Raw genomic sequence first — 15501 nt, forward strand, 5'->3', positions numbered from 1 at the left:
TTTTACATACTCATGTGCTTCCAACTTACCTTGATAATTTCATCAGTGGTGTTACTTTAATTGTATAACTTATTCATTTGTCTCATGGTTTGTGCTAAATAAATGGTACCTGCTTACTTGTACAGACAATATATACTATCATTCCTTCTCAGAATTGTTACGTAAAATGTAACAAGCTGCCATTTGTGCTTTTACAAAATAGGAAAAACAGCCTGAAAAACACTGTCCAATATATTATGGTATATGCTCTAGTATTATAGAGTAGAGCACAGTCTAAGTCCTACAGGGTGTATTGACTTTGCCCACAATTCTACTCCCAGGCAGAAAACGCTAGCTCAGCCTGGAGATCTAGATGGCAGGTGAAATAGAGCTATCGGTTAGCCATTCCCTTAGTACTGTCAGCTCTGTTTTTATTTCCTGCCAATAGATATGGCCTTCTCTCTAAAAGTCCTTTCTTGCCAATGTTGGACCAGGTGGTTATACTCACCTCTTGGGCTCTTGGAAATGAAGCTGAGACTCTCTGGCAAAAATGTGTGGCCAGGGAGCTAACTGTACTCAGGCCTACCTAAAAATGAAGCAGCTACACAAGACTGCCAAGATAATTCAACGATGTCCATCATGTTTAAGTTTGTTCTGGAACCTTCTTGAAACTGAGCCCCAACACAGAGCTCATTATATAACATCTCTTTGCTAAGAATTCAAAACTCAATTTTAACTTAGCAAATCACTCCTTTCTCTCTGACACTTTGTCAAAAGCCAGGTATGCTGCATCCAACCTTTTTCATTGAAATCTGGCTACCAAAAAACTCTGTGGGGCTGTCAGATTATACAGATTGAAGTGACAGTCAGGAAAGATATATAACTACCCTTTCTGAGACTGCTGGCTAGTGGCCATGAATCTTTAAATCTGAAAAACGGACTAAAGCAGTACCTTCAGATGCCCTTTAGGGTTTTGGTAGGCCAAGGAGCCAGTACCTGGGAAGTGATTAAAAGTAAAGAAACTGTAGTTCTTACAGTGAATGGCCACTAAACTGTTCATGTTACCCAAGCAATACATGGATGTCTATAAATAAGTTGATTTTCTCTTGTGAGATGCCAAGTCAGGCCACACCAGCAAGTTAACCAGGATATCTAGTACCAGAGATGAAATTCCTGGTGTAGCAACCAAGATCAGTAAGATGGTCATAAACAGGAAGAGACAAGGGTGAGATGGAGCCAAGGCCTGAGCATTCCAACGATGAAACAAGATAGGGGAGAACCAGCTAAATACTAAGTTGGCAGGACACAAGGTAGAAAATGGAAAAGAACATGACTCAGAAGCTTGGACACAAAGTGAGGACAACCTTGATAAGTGACCCAAACAGAGGTAGAATGCCTGGAACTGATTTGTACTTTCTGCCTGTCTTCTGACATACAGATCCAACAAGACTAGTAGACTCCAAGTAAATATCCAGTTAGGATAAAAAATGAACTAGACCATAAAAAATTCTACCATGTAGAGCAGATCTTATTTCTCCATTCATTTTAGAAGGTTCCCCAATCATGTTAGACCTGAATTCTTTCCTGCCCACCTCTCTGGAACCTTTCAGTCTACCTACTAGACTGAATCCTTGACTACTCATATCTATCAGGTTTCCTCTTCCTAAATATGGAGGCAGTTAGAAAAATATTTACAATCATGGAATTTTGATAATAGGAATATAGCCCATATTCTTAAAGAATTTTCTTTCTTGTTATCTATTCATTTTAGAAGATTATATTAACAATTGAGACATCTGATACAAAACTTTAGAAAACTGATGTTCTTTAATCCATACGTAATACATACATTAATGAGTTCTCTATTACTTTTTAAGTGAGATCATTCTTCTTGACTTTAAAAAAAATAGCAAGACCCTCCCATCTCAACAAACACACTGGGCATGGTAAATCGGACCAATAACAGTAGCTATGTAAGTAAGCATGTGAATGGTGGCCTGGGCCACCCTTGGGCAAAAATGCAATAATCTGTCCAAAAAATAACTACAGCAAAAAAGACATGGTGATGTTGTAAGGTGAATTATCTGAGAAGCCACATTTTGGAAGATGGAATATTGGAGTCTTTATTACACAGTCAGCAGTCTGCAAGAAGTCGTTGTTACAAAAGCCTGCAGCCCCCAAATAAATACACATAATGCTGTTAGGAAACAGGCCAGAGAGGAAAGAAAGAACAAAAACAATACCAACAAACCAATTCAGTTCTGATGATGAGCTGAATTGGAATGCCACACCGTGATGAGTGGAGACAAGCCAGGAGACAGGACACAGGACACAATCGTGGAGACATACCTGGCATAGCCTCCTCATGCCTAAGCTGTTCCACACTAATTGGGTCTGGCCAGGGGAGCAGGGTCACAGGACACTTCTAGTCCCAGGGACTGGACTGACAAGTTCAGCAACCAATCAGCCAAGTGCCTGCCTCTATCTCCAGGGACCCAGGTATGCCTATCACCTGAGGAGGGTGGGGGGCATCACCCTCCCCCACCATGAATACAAGGTAACATCTGCATTTCTCTGAAGCAGAGCCCTCCTAGCTCACCTTGAGCTAGGCACCTGAATTTCAAAAGACAGTTTGTCTCACCTCTAGGCCTTGGAGCTTCTGCCTTGGCACCAGGACGGCTTCAAGAAATTTAAGCTCAGTCACATTATTTCAGTGATAGAGTTCACATAGCAGAGACTTTCCCAAGCTCATGTAAGACCCTATTTCGAAACTCAGTAATGCCTAAAAGATTTATAAAGTCTGCTTTTTGTAGAGCTGTTTCCAATATTAGCTAAGCCCATACATTGTACAGAGATTCTTGATAGGAATTTCTATTTGTGAAGATGATCATTCCTAATCTTGCTTCTAAGCATGGTGATTAGATCGTGTCTATCTCTCCTATTAGAATTATATCATCTTTCTACTTGATCAAAATAATTAAAATTTAATTTCTATGTATTCAATTATTTAATATATCTATTTAACTTATATCTATTAATTCATTTACTTTTTTGATCACTTGATTGATATTTGTTGAGTGGATATTTGTGCCAGTAGAATTCTAGGTACTTGGGAATATAAAGTTAGTACAGAGATTTCTCCTCCTTGCTCATAATAGTAGGGATGAGAGATAATCATCATGCTATGGTACTTAACCTACTTTGTTATAATAAATCAACCTCATGGATAATAATGCAAGGTTATAAGGACAATATCAGGATGAATGGGAGTACGTTGATTTGTAAAGTATGGGTAGATGTTGGTTGATTTACAAGTATTGCCTCAAAATTTATCTAATCATATGAACAGCATATATACTCATCTGTCTTTGTATTTCTTCTGTGGTTTCATTTAATTTCAGTCATGTAGATCAAGCCAAGCTTAGAGAGTATGTTTTCTTTGTCATTACCAAGAATCAACTCCCTCATGAATTTTTTCATTAACTTCTGAAGATTCAAAGTTGCTCTGTCTCAAAATCTTCAAAAAGAAATATACAGATTTTCCAAACAATTAGATTATTATAAATAGGCAGATGAGTTATGCTTATGAATTTAGATTTGAATTAACAAATTGCATCATACCCCAGTCACTGATACTTTTTGTTTGAGTCCAGTTTAACTATTGATTTATTTTCCAATAGATTGAGTTTTATTGGATTTTAATAATCATAGTTGATAGTCTTAACTCAAATTATGAAATTAATTTTTGCACCACAAATGTCACCTATTTAAAAATAGAAAGCAAAGATGAATAATGATTCCATGCATTTCAATACCACAGGAAATAAAGCCCATCACAAATGGTAAGAATAAGCAATAGAAAAACCTTTTACTATTTTCTGCTTTATGTCTATACAAAATACTAGATCACAATAGAGAATACACTCTTTTGTGGAGGTTCTTCATCAAAAAATGTTTTAAATTCTCTGTCTTCAAAGATGAAATATAGTAGTAATAGTCTCCAGAAGTTACAGAGTCTACACAAAGTAGACTTTCTGTTCTTGGCTAAATGTCACAACAGCTAATAATCACTATTAATTTTTTAAAAAAACTGTTCTAGTGAACAGGTTGTGAGTTTTTGTTCTCAATAAAGACCGTATTTTGTAATTTTATGATCCTTGTATGGGGGTAGACTAAAATTTATAGAGCGAGGTAGATCTCCAATCTTGCACTTACATATTTTCCAAAATTCATCTGGATATGTAGAACCGTAAAGTATTAATATTAAACTCATGTTAAGAACTATTCGCTATATGCTTTAGGTTCATATAATTAAAAATGCAGTAGCAATGAACATGCCTTCCATTCCACCCCTCCTCCCAAAAAAACCCAAACTGGTCCTAGGGCTTGAACTCAGAGCCTAGGCCCTATCCCAGAGCTCTTATGCTCAAGGCTGGCACTCTACCACTTTGAGCCACAGCTCTATTTCTGGCTTTTTGTGAATAATTGAAGATGCATAGACTTTCCTACCCAGGCTGTCTCTGCCTTTGATCCTCATATCTCAGCCTCCTGAGTACTAGGATTATAAGCATGAGCCCCTGGCATCTGGCTAGAACTGTATCTCTACAGAAAACACATGCTAAACAGTACTTTTACTAAGTGATATTTACCTGTAATTGCCTGCTTTGACATCAATCTTGAAACTATCAGACGTCTACAATAAGATCTGAAGGATTAAATTAAATGTTTTATGGCAATTTAATTTAACCATGTTTAAATAAATACAAACAGTAAAAGACAGGCTTACTAAAAATTTCTGGCAATTTACTAATGAATTGGTAAATTCTTTGTGCCTCATTTTAGCTAAGCTAGTAATCTTCAATCTAGTTTGATCCTTCTTTACAATTCTTCTGATCTTTTCCATCATCATGTTCTTGATCCATCTTCCTTCAGATGTTTACATGAGTCTTCACTCTGCATTTTTGTTTAGAAACATCATCAGCTGTGTTTCTTTTATTACCTTTTTTATTGTCAAGGTGATGTACAAAGGGGTTACAGTTACATAAGTAAGGTAATAAGTACATTGTTTGGCAAACTTGTTACCCCTTCCCTTATTTTTTCCTACTTTTCCTCCTACTTTTCCCCCTAAAGTTGTACAGGTCATTTCTGACATACTGTCTTGTGTATAACGCTCTTGCATTGGTTCCAGCCAGGCACTGGTGGCTCATGCCTGTAATCCTAGCTACTCAGGAGGCTGAGATCTGAGGATTGAGATATGAGGCTGAGATCTGAGGATTGGTGCTGTTACTTAAGCCTTGAGCTGAAGAGCTGAGGGACAGCACCCAGGCCCAGTGTTCAAGCCCCATGATCAGGGGGGAAAAATCACATAGTACATTAAAAACAACCACAACAAAGGAAAACCTCTTATGTCCATGTCTTGGAGTTCATTTCACTTACTGTCATCTTATATAGTCATATGTACTTAGCTATTGAGCTATTCTGTACATCTGCTAAAATTGTCCTATATGTATACTAATTATTGTAAATAGGAAACCATGAGACCTATGTTTCCTTGGGTCTGGCTTACTTCACTTAAGTCTTTCCATTTCCTGACAAATGGGGCGATGTCATTCTTTCTGATGGAGGCATAGAATTCATATATATATATATATACACACACACACACACACACACACACACACACACACACACACACACACACACACACACACATGCACCACATTTTCCATTTTCTTGATCCATTCATCTACTGAAGGTCATCTGGGTTGGTTCCATATCTTAGCTATGGTGAATAATGCTGTGATAAACATAGTTGTGCTAGTAGCTTTAGTATGGCCTTGTTTGTGATCATTTGATTAAATGCCCAGAAGTGGGATTGCTGGGTCTTGGGGAGCTCTATGTGGAGTCTTTTGAGGAACCTCCATACTGCTTTCCAGAGTGGTTGATCAAGTTTACACTCCCACCAACCCACAGACCAATAGCCTCCTAATCTTCGATAAGGAGCCAAAAATTAAAAAAAAAGATGGAAGAAAGACAAAAAGGCAAAATTGGTTAAATACCTGTGGAAAATTAAACTTAGATCCTAATGTATCACCCTGCACCAGAATCAACTCCAAATGGATCAAAGACCTTGAAGAAAAGCAGACATCCTGAAAACATTACAGAAATAAATAAGAGAAACTCTGGGGCTCTTTGGCACAGGCAGAAATTTTCTTAAGAAAGACCCAGAAACAGAACAAATCAAAGAAAGATTGGACAAATGGGATTGCATGAAACTGCAGAGTTTCTGCATAAAAAAGGACATAGCTAGCAAGATCAATAAAAAGCCCACAGATTGGGATAAGATCTTCACTAGATATACAACAGACAAGGGCCTCTTATCTAAAACATACTTAGAACTTAATTAAATCCATCAACAACAAATCCCCAAAGAAACAACTGCCCCATTAATAAGTGGGCTCTAAAGACTTAAAGAGAAAGGAAATAAGAATGGCCAATAGACACATGAAGAAATGTTCACCCTCTTTAAAAGAAATGCAAATCAAGACAACATTGAGATTCCACCTCCCCCCACTTAGAATGGCTACAATCAAGAAATCTAATAACAGATGCTGGAGGGGATGTGGCCATCAGCTGTATTTCTAAGGTGATCGGGCCCCAATGTGTTCCATCAAGTCCTGAATTTCCTGAATTAGGCCAGACTTTAGTTCTTGTCTTAATCTGAACATTCTGTTCCCTTCTCAACATTCTGTTCCATTGTGTTTGGCCACAGTCCATGACTAATTCAGTGATAGAAGAGATCTTTATTTTGGTTTCTTTGTGAGCAGGCATGCTTTGTGAAGGGAGTGCACCTGAAAGTGCTTTCTGCCAGTGGGAAGAAACGCAGATGAAAGAAGGGTGCCTCCTGTGTGGCACCTCCGGACATCTTAACTGTCTATAGTCCTTGGAACAAAGGCCCCTTACATAAGCAGTATTATTTAATTTTTGCAATAATCCTTGGGAATATATTAAAATGGTGCTTCAGATATAAAGGACAAGAATATAGAGCAAGCAAATAGAGAAATCATTAGAGGAACCTATGTTACCTGATTCATATCTAAGACTTCTTCCTTTAGAACAAGTTAAAATACGGCACAGCTCAAAATCATTAGAACACTGACAGCTTTCTTTTCATTGTGGCTGTGGAATTATCTAGCCTTCGTTTTGTTTTCTTATTTGTTTATCATCTGATTGGCTACATTATAAATAACAATTATCATTTGTCTAATTAAAAGTCTAACTCATTCCAGTGCATGAAAGCAGAAACAAACAATTATAAGGCAATAAAATCGTATAAATTATTTCATTATTCAACTAAATTTGAATAGTACTGACAATTAGGCACAGAATCACTTTTTAAAAACCCCTAGGCTATTAAGCTAAAGCAAAATAACTTTTAAAATAAAGACTGGTTTGTATAGAAGTGACAGTTAAGTGAATTATATTTATAGACCAATTAGTTCTACCAATTTAAAAAGAAATACTTTGGGTATTTTTTGTTTGCTGAAAAGAATATTTCTTAATATTTGGTGTTTTCCTATGAGAAATTCCAACACCAATCCAGGCAAGTCATCCACAGGATTATCAAATCTGACCTGAACAAATACTATTTTGGTCATATACTGAATATGGAAAGAATATTGGGGATTGGAAACACTCTGTCTGCCAAAAAGCATAAAACATCAGATACTAGGTTCGAGTCCCAGTCTTGGTCAAAAAAAAAGGATATTGATAAAAAAAAGAAAAGACAAGGAGATAAGGATGTGTTTATTGATGCATGATATAGTGTAACTTTTACAAATAATGCCAAAATGATCTAAATAAGATAAATGATTAATATGTTTTTGCTACTTTCAGACAGGAAAAAATAGCTTCATATATAGACAGAATTTACCAAAAGAAGTGGTTATCTAATATTAGTTTAGCTAATGATGTATTATATAAAATGAAGGCCCATTTATAAGAAATATGACTTGGTCATTATTTAGTGAATTAATATTTATAAATCATATATCATCCATTGGTCATGGTGCTGATAGAGAAAAATAAAACACTCAAGTTAGTGATTCTTTTTAGCCATTATATTTTAAAAGATGGACCTTTTCAAAAGTCAACTCATCCAGAAAATGGTTGGGAAACATGAATTTGACATATAGTGTCTAGACAAAGATACATACTTGCCTTTTGCTTTAAAATAATGAACAGTCTTAAGGCAAGATAAGCAATTCAGATTGGTATTTCTTAAAGAAATGTAAGGCACTCTGATTTTAATTTTTGTCCCTTTGAGGGAAGGAATTCTAGAGAACACATGAGGATGAAGAAGTTTGTACTTTTCTCACAGTGCCATTGTCCTCATTATTTGGTCTGAGAAGACCAACTTAAGATATTTGGGGGCAAGTGATATAATAGAACAGGTGCTAATAGAGCTGATAATTTTTGATAAAATTGGGAAGAGACTTGCATGATTGTTTTAAAGCCATGCTTTAATCCCCCAATAGGTTTAAAACTCTGTATTTGTAAGTTCCAATGATTTTTCAAGCAAGCAACAAAGGTTGGCTGACTCATTGCTAAGTACAAACACACACACACACACACACACACACACACACAAACATGTTGGGTAATGTAAAATGTCAGTGGATGTGCTGGAGAATCAGGTTCAAAGTCACTCTAGGAAAATAACCTGAACCATGTCAGCAAGAACCTACAAGAAAACAGTTACCCATATCAGCTCCGTTGAATGGTGACAGTTCCCGTGGCAGCTGCCACCACCACGGCATCAGAAACTCCTCTCTGTAGCAGACAGCAGTGCTTCTGGGCTTTAGAGCAACTTCTGTCTTTTTCTTAGTTTGCATACTTGCTAGAACTTCCAGAAAAATTAATAGTGTTAATGCTAAATATCCGTTTTGTTTCCTGACTTTAATAGAAAAATGTGTATTTTCTTTGGTACACCATTACATACTTGTCCAAAGAACGTTAGGGAACTCATCTTCAATACCTCAATTTCTAAGAGATTGGGGATCTGAAAAAGTCATGTTTTTAATATTTAAAGTAAGAAATAAAATTTGAATTTTATCAGATGCTTCTTATGAAAAGATACTATTTTTCAATGAATGCATTAATGTGGAACAGTAATAGGTTTCTAACATTTACTTTCTTATAAGAGTTACACCCACTCAGTCATGGTAGGATAAACTGTTATGTAATACCTAGGTTATGAGTGCAGGTTATGGAATCTGGCTGCCTCAATTATCTTCTAGGTTTTGTCATGATTATTTTGTGACCATGGAAAGGAACTTAGCTCCTGTAAAACTAGGGTTATCATTTGCAAAATGAGGAAGATAAATAATAATTCTAGTAAGAGTTGTGTGAAAATCATTCAAGATAATTCTTGAAACCAACAGTGCATGACCCATAGTGAGCTCAGCCAAAGTCAACAAATATATCTCGTGTTTTACTATCTGAAATGTAATGATGATCTTAATACTGTGTGCATTACTTTTTCCAAAATATCCAGGTAAGATTGGCTTGTAATTTTCTTCTAGAATGGTATTTTCTCAGTTTTCTTGACACATTTCAGCATAAAGATATTTATCCTTACCAAATGTTCTGAATAGCTGTATATTCTGGATGACTTTAAACAATATTTAAATTTCTATTTAAGAAATTAAAATTCTTCTTTTTTAATTTTTTTTATTGTGAGAATACGGTACAGAGGAGTTACAATTACATTGGCAAGATAACGAGTACATTTCTTACCAAGCATTGTTGCCTCCTCTTTGTTTCCCCTTCCAATCCCTTCCCATACACCCCTTCCCCCACCTGATCCTTCCCCGGACCCTCCCACCAAGGTTGTAATGTTCATTTTCGACATAGCAACTCGTACATCTCATTGTTGCAATAAGTCCACCTGTATCCCTAGTTAAAACGATTTTTTCCCCTTCCCCTCCACAAATTATACCAACATCAAATACAGTGAAAGCATAGGTTATACCGTGGGGGAGGGACATACAAAGCAACATAGAAGTAATCTTATAAAAATGTTAGAAACAATTCCATGAAAGGAAAAAAAAAACAAAAAACATTTGAATACTTAAAAAAAAAAGAAACAGTTCCAGAACAAATAAATAAGAAAGCCTTTCATCCACTCAATAGGTGAATCTAAATCTAGATCTCCTAATTGGATTTCTATGGTGCCCGTCACAGAAAACAATCGCATATTTGGTTTTTCGGGGTGAAGTACAAATACTTTCCCCAAACCTCAGACCTTAAAGTAATCATTGAAGTCTCGAGAGAAGCAGCTGTAAAATAAAAATTAAAAAAATCCCCAAAGGCCAAGTTACATAATGGCTTTGAGAGTACTTCTTAAAACACCGTAATTAGCTGTTGAATGGTGTTTTCATGAGTACCAATTCAACCCCTTTACCTGCAGAACAGTGGATTGGGCTTGAATCTCTTTTTTCACTGTCTCACCCCTGATGGTGACCCTCATGTGCTGGGCATGAGCCAGTTCCCACGTGTAGAATTGCCTGTGTGCCTCTGACACCCCAGATCCCGGCTTCCTCCTCCTGTAAAAGACAACAAGGCTGCAGAGCACGCCCAAGGTTATCCAGAAATAGAATCAATGCCTGTTGATTTCCCAGACTATTCGCAGCTGATCATTCTGGAGGTGCAGAAAGTACTTTTGTCACCCATTTCTCATAATTAAAGATGTTTAATTCATGCACTGTATAAAATAAGCATATGTAATAGGTACATATGTGTGAATATATGTCCATATATATAAGTAAATATATAACAAATGTGAAAAAAATTAAAATTCTTCTGTAAACCACTACTATAGATATATAGAATTATAGATATAATTCTTTATGAACTTTTCTAGTTTTCCACAGCTTTCATCTTTCCAAATGTTCCATTTATCTTAATTTTAAACATTTGTACTTTCTTAGAATAGAATTTATTACTGTATAGTAATGATTTCAAATTTTAAAATATTTTCAATCTGTAATTTTTTTTTCGGTCATGGGGCCTGAAATCTGGGCCTGGGTACTGTCCCACAGCTGTCCCACAGCTGTCCCAGAAGCTGTCTTCAGCTTAAGGCTAGCACTCTACAACTTGACCCAAGTGCCACTTCCAGCTTTTTCTGCTTATGTGGTGCTGAAGAATCGAACCCAGGGCCCCATTCTTGTGAGAAAAGCACTCTACCACCAAGCCACCTCCCCAGCCTCCTATAAATCTTTTTAAATATCATTTGCTATCTTCTTTTACATTATGTTGCAACACTAATGACTGTCATTCCTCATTTTTGTGCCAAAGCAGTAGCAAGTTTGTCATTGATTGATATAAATTATGCTCTAGTCATTACCAGTATATATCAACACCTTACTCTCTATTAATTCCCATTTTATTTAAATTTCTTTCTCTTAGTATTTCTAGTGTTCAGGCTTAAACTCAGGATTTTACACTATCTCTCAGCTTTCTTTGCTCCCAGCTGGTACTCTATTACTATGGCCATGCCTTCAGTTTTGGTGTTTTGCTGGTTCATTGGAGATAAGGGTCTTTCAAATTTGTCTACCTGGACTCAGATTAAAAACGTGATCCCCAGAGCTCAGCCTCCTAAAAAGTTAGTATTACACTGTGAGCTACCAGCACCCAAATTCTTTGATTATTTTTAAATTACTTTTGTTCATTATTTTAATATGTAGTTTTCTTTTAGTTCAAATCAAGACATTTTAGACTAAAATGCTTTGCAGTTTCCCTGAAGTATAATTTGATTGAATCCCATATTTTTGATGAATCTATTATTTTAATATGCTCCCAAACTTTTTAGTTTTAATTTCATCTTTTAATACAAGAACTGCTTTAATTTAAAATTTTAAGCACTATAATTTTCATAACTTCTCAAATTAATTTATAATTTTATTATTATGGAGGCCAGAAAATTGGACATCTATAGTTCCCTTGACCTCTCTCAAGTGCCTTAATTATTTTAGCAAGGACAAGAGAGTGAGAGTCAAATAGGTAGACTAAAGGAACATTATAAGACATAAAAGTTCTTTTCTTTCTAATATATTTTTAAAATAAGCTATTACACAAAATAGAATGTAAACCATTACATATTATGCTCTCTGTTTAATTTCTGCATCAATATGTGTCAATGAAATAAATATGCTTATTTTTCCCTCCTTTTTATTTTTTTAATTTATTGTATTGTAAAGATACTGTACAGAGGGGTTACAGCTACAGGTAATGAGCATATTTCCTGTTGAACATTATTACCCACTCCTTTGTTGTTCTCCCACTGTCCCTTCCCTTCCCTACACTTCCCCGCCCCCCTCCAGAAGTTGTTAAGTTCATTTCTAACATAGTGTCTTCTGAGTTTCATTGTTGCAATGGGTTATCCTTTGTCCTTTATTTCAGCATTTTGTTATTCTCCTTCCCTTCCCCAGATCAGATAAATGTATATACAAGATGCAGGGTACCAGAAGCAAAGACAGTGATTGCCAGCGATAAACCAATTAAAAAAGTAATAATAATATGGAATGCTTCATGCATTTGTGTCATCCTTGTGTAGGGGCCATACTAATCTTCTCTGTATTATTCCAACTTTAGTGTATGTGCTGCTGAAGCAAGCACCAAAATGTCTATTTTAATAAACTAAGATTTGTTCTGGTTTTGTTTTAAATTTTGTATACATAAAGTTCATTTTCTACTATCTAATATGAAAGTATTATAGATGTGATTAATTTTACATAGCATAAAACACTGATTACGTAGTATTTGCTGTACTTTGGAGTTAATTTTAGTATTTGCAGTTCTTCAGACCTACAGTTATACTTTTAAGAATATTTATGTTTTGTTTGTTACTTTTGCAGAACATGGTTGGAGAGTGGGCAGTACCGGAAGAATTAATAGAAAATCTACCACCCTCCAACAATAGTATATTGGGCCATGTGCTTCAGAGGCTAATAGAAAAATCTCTTCCTCCTCAAATTGAGTCAACAGAACCTGAAATACCTTCATTTGCTGTTAAAGGATGCTTACTAGGGAAAACACTGAGTGGAAAAACTAGCATTCTAAAGGCCTTACAGAAAGGTAGAACTTTGCATTTCTTTTTATCCATTATTTCTTTATGCACTATATGCAGCTGTACCAGCCCACGTCTATACAAAACTTACAAAAATCTCTGCTGATTATTTATAGAATCTCTATTTTTAATGATGGTATAACAAGATGATCCTGTGTCATATTGTCCAGGCCATACTTACTCAGGCATTACAATAAGAGAGGTAGTGACACAGGCCTCAAAATGGGTAATCTTGACAGCATTATGCTAAACAAAGGAAGCCATACACAAAAGGTCATGTCAGTTGTCATTCATATGAAATACCTCCAAATAGGCAAATCAACAGAGAAAGAAAACAACTGATATTTGCCAGAGGAATACAATAGGAGAATAGGGAGTGTTTACCTAATAGGAATGGGTTTCTTTTGGATCAATGCATTTTTTCTGGAACAATTTTGATGAATTATGAGTGTCTAAGTGCCACAAAGTCAAGTGTTAAAATGATCAGTTAATTAAATGTATGTTGTGTGCAATTTTACAGTAATAAAAAAAATCACTTTAACCTATAAGTTACTTCAAAGGGGCCCCAAATGCGGTGTTGTAGCATAAAGCCCGAGCACAAAAGCAATGTGTCAATTACCTAAATGAAAAAAAATCTTGTTTTAGACTTTCCTATTCAGGTACTTTCTATTGACACTCTTGTCCAAGAAGCCATCCAAGCATTTCATGATAAAGAACAAAGTACAGTGATGCCACCAATTCAGGAAGAGAATGAAGGACAGGCTGTACCTAGTATACAAGAAGAAACCCAGGCAAGTGTGAGTTCAATGGCTTTTGCAGCTCAGTGTACTAGAGATAGGATTCTCAGTGGAACACAGAAACCCTCTAGACAAAAGCTCTTTTCAGTAATGGTCCGGATAGTAAATAGTTTAGGTGTTATGAGCCAAAAGGCAAATCAAGAGAAAAAATTCCTGCACCCCTCACCTGCCTCCCCTTCCCCACTGGTTTTCCTGTATAGAGCATGCAGAGTGGTGGCTCACTAATTGGGAAACATTCTCCTACAGAGGATAAAGCCAGTGTCTGGTGGATGAGCGTGGATAGTGATTGAACTACAGGCTTAGGAGGACGGGATATGGGTCTGCTGGGGAAACTGATGTCACTGACTTCAGGCTAGGATCCCACAAGTCAGTCCTTAACCACTGCTAACATTGAGGTTCCCATCCTGTAGTTGGAGACTAATGCAGGCCCTAGGCCAGACCAAGGCAGTGGATAAGACAAGTACTAGAGCCAAGCAGAGACAAAGATAGAGGGGGAATCTTGGATTAGTCTCCAGGGTCCCAAAGGTAGGCCACTTGAATGATGTCTTGGGCCATACAAAAGACTTGGTTTGATAAATTTCACTCACAATGATAATATACTAATCCATGATGCAGTGTAACAGGGTATAGGAGTGGAGGGAGGCTCTCTATAGTATTTATGCAACTCACAGGTACATCATTTACTTCCATCATATTTCTTTCAGCTTTGCATCTCATTTCATTGTTGCATGATGATTCTGAGGGGATTGAAGGGACAGAAAAAGTTTATCCCATTTTGAGAATCATTGAGGTTTTGACACCTTATTTTGCTATGTGGTTTACTATAAACTCGTGTTTGTCTCATCAGGTTCCATTTTATTTTCAAAATAGCAGGTGTATTTTATAGAGAAAATGAAAGCCATTCAAAAGATAGGCTGTAACACAAGTTACTGAACACCACTATATAAGCAATTTTGTTTATGGAAATCATCATTTGAGTCTAATTAATGTCATAGATAAAATTGCATATTTTATATTAATTCCCTACCTAGAGATACACAATTAAGAACTTTATGAAGATATAACAATGTTAATCGCTCCCTCCCTTCTTCTTTTCTTCTCTACCATCCCTCCTCTCTTCCTTCTTGTTTGTCTCTCTCTCTATGCTTCTGTCTCTCTCTTTCTGTTTTCTCCCAAAAGGATTCACAAAGTCCACAAAATATATTATCCGCTGGTCCAGTTTCAGGTGGAGCATTACCAGTAACAGAAGGTAAAACTTTAAAACGTTAAATCACCTAGACTGTACAGTAGACAGATAGACAAACATGTGTGAGCACAAGCATGCTCTCAGAGAGACGAGACGGGGCAGAGTTGCACAGTGGTCTACAACACTGCAGAGACTGCGACATAACTCTTATGTATAACTAAGGATAAAGGTGAAAATTACCTAAGAATCCTTTTGTTCCCCTCCTTCAAATAGTGGTTCAGGTTTGTGCTTAGGAGAGAGCAGCCAAGATACATCATCCTCACTCTCCTGCTTTTGCACTCCTTCCTGTACCTCATTGTTTCTCTCCCCTGTACACGTCTGTGTGCAAGTCATATGGGAACTCTGTGGGC

General features: G+C 36.4%; 1 protein-coding gene and 1 non-coding gene across 2 annotated transcripts in view; one reads left to right on the forward strand and one right to left on the reverse strand.

The window, feature by feature from the left end:
* Positions 1 to 15501, forward strand: part of Spef2 (sperm flagellar 2) — a 158885-nt gene that overhangs the window by 51301 nt on the left and 92083 nt on the right. Inside the window, exons 11-13 of the mRNA XM_042690529.1 lie at positions 12897 to 13116; positions 13754 to 13899; positions 15085 to 15154. Of these exons, the coding sequence (XP_042546463.1) occupies positions 12897 to 13116; positions 13754 to 13899; positions 15085 to 15154 (436 nt within the window). The remainder of the gene's footprint in view (positions 1 to 12896; positions 13117 to 13753; positions 13900 to 15084; positions 15155 to 15501) is intronic.
* LOC122117037 lies at positions 12553 to 12657 on the reverse strand. Its single transcript, XR_006149062.1, has one exon. It is a non-coding gene; the product is annotated as a U6 spliceosomal RNA (small nuclear RNA).

The sequence above is a fragment of the Dipodomys spectabilis genome, unplaced genomic scaffold (assembly GCF_019054845.1).
Source record: "Dipodomys spectabilis isolate Male_0828 unplaced genomic scaffold, ASM1905484v1 ptg000138l, whole genome shotgun sequence".
Classification (NCBI taxonomy): domain Eukaryota; kingdom Metazoa; phylum Chordata; class Mammalia; order Rodentia; family Heteromyidae; genus Dipodomys; species Dipodomys spectabilis.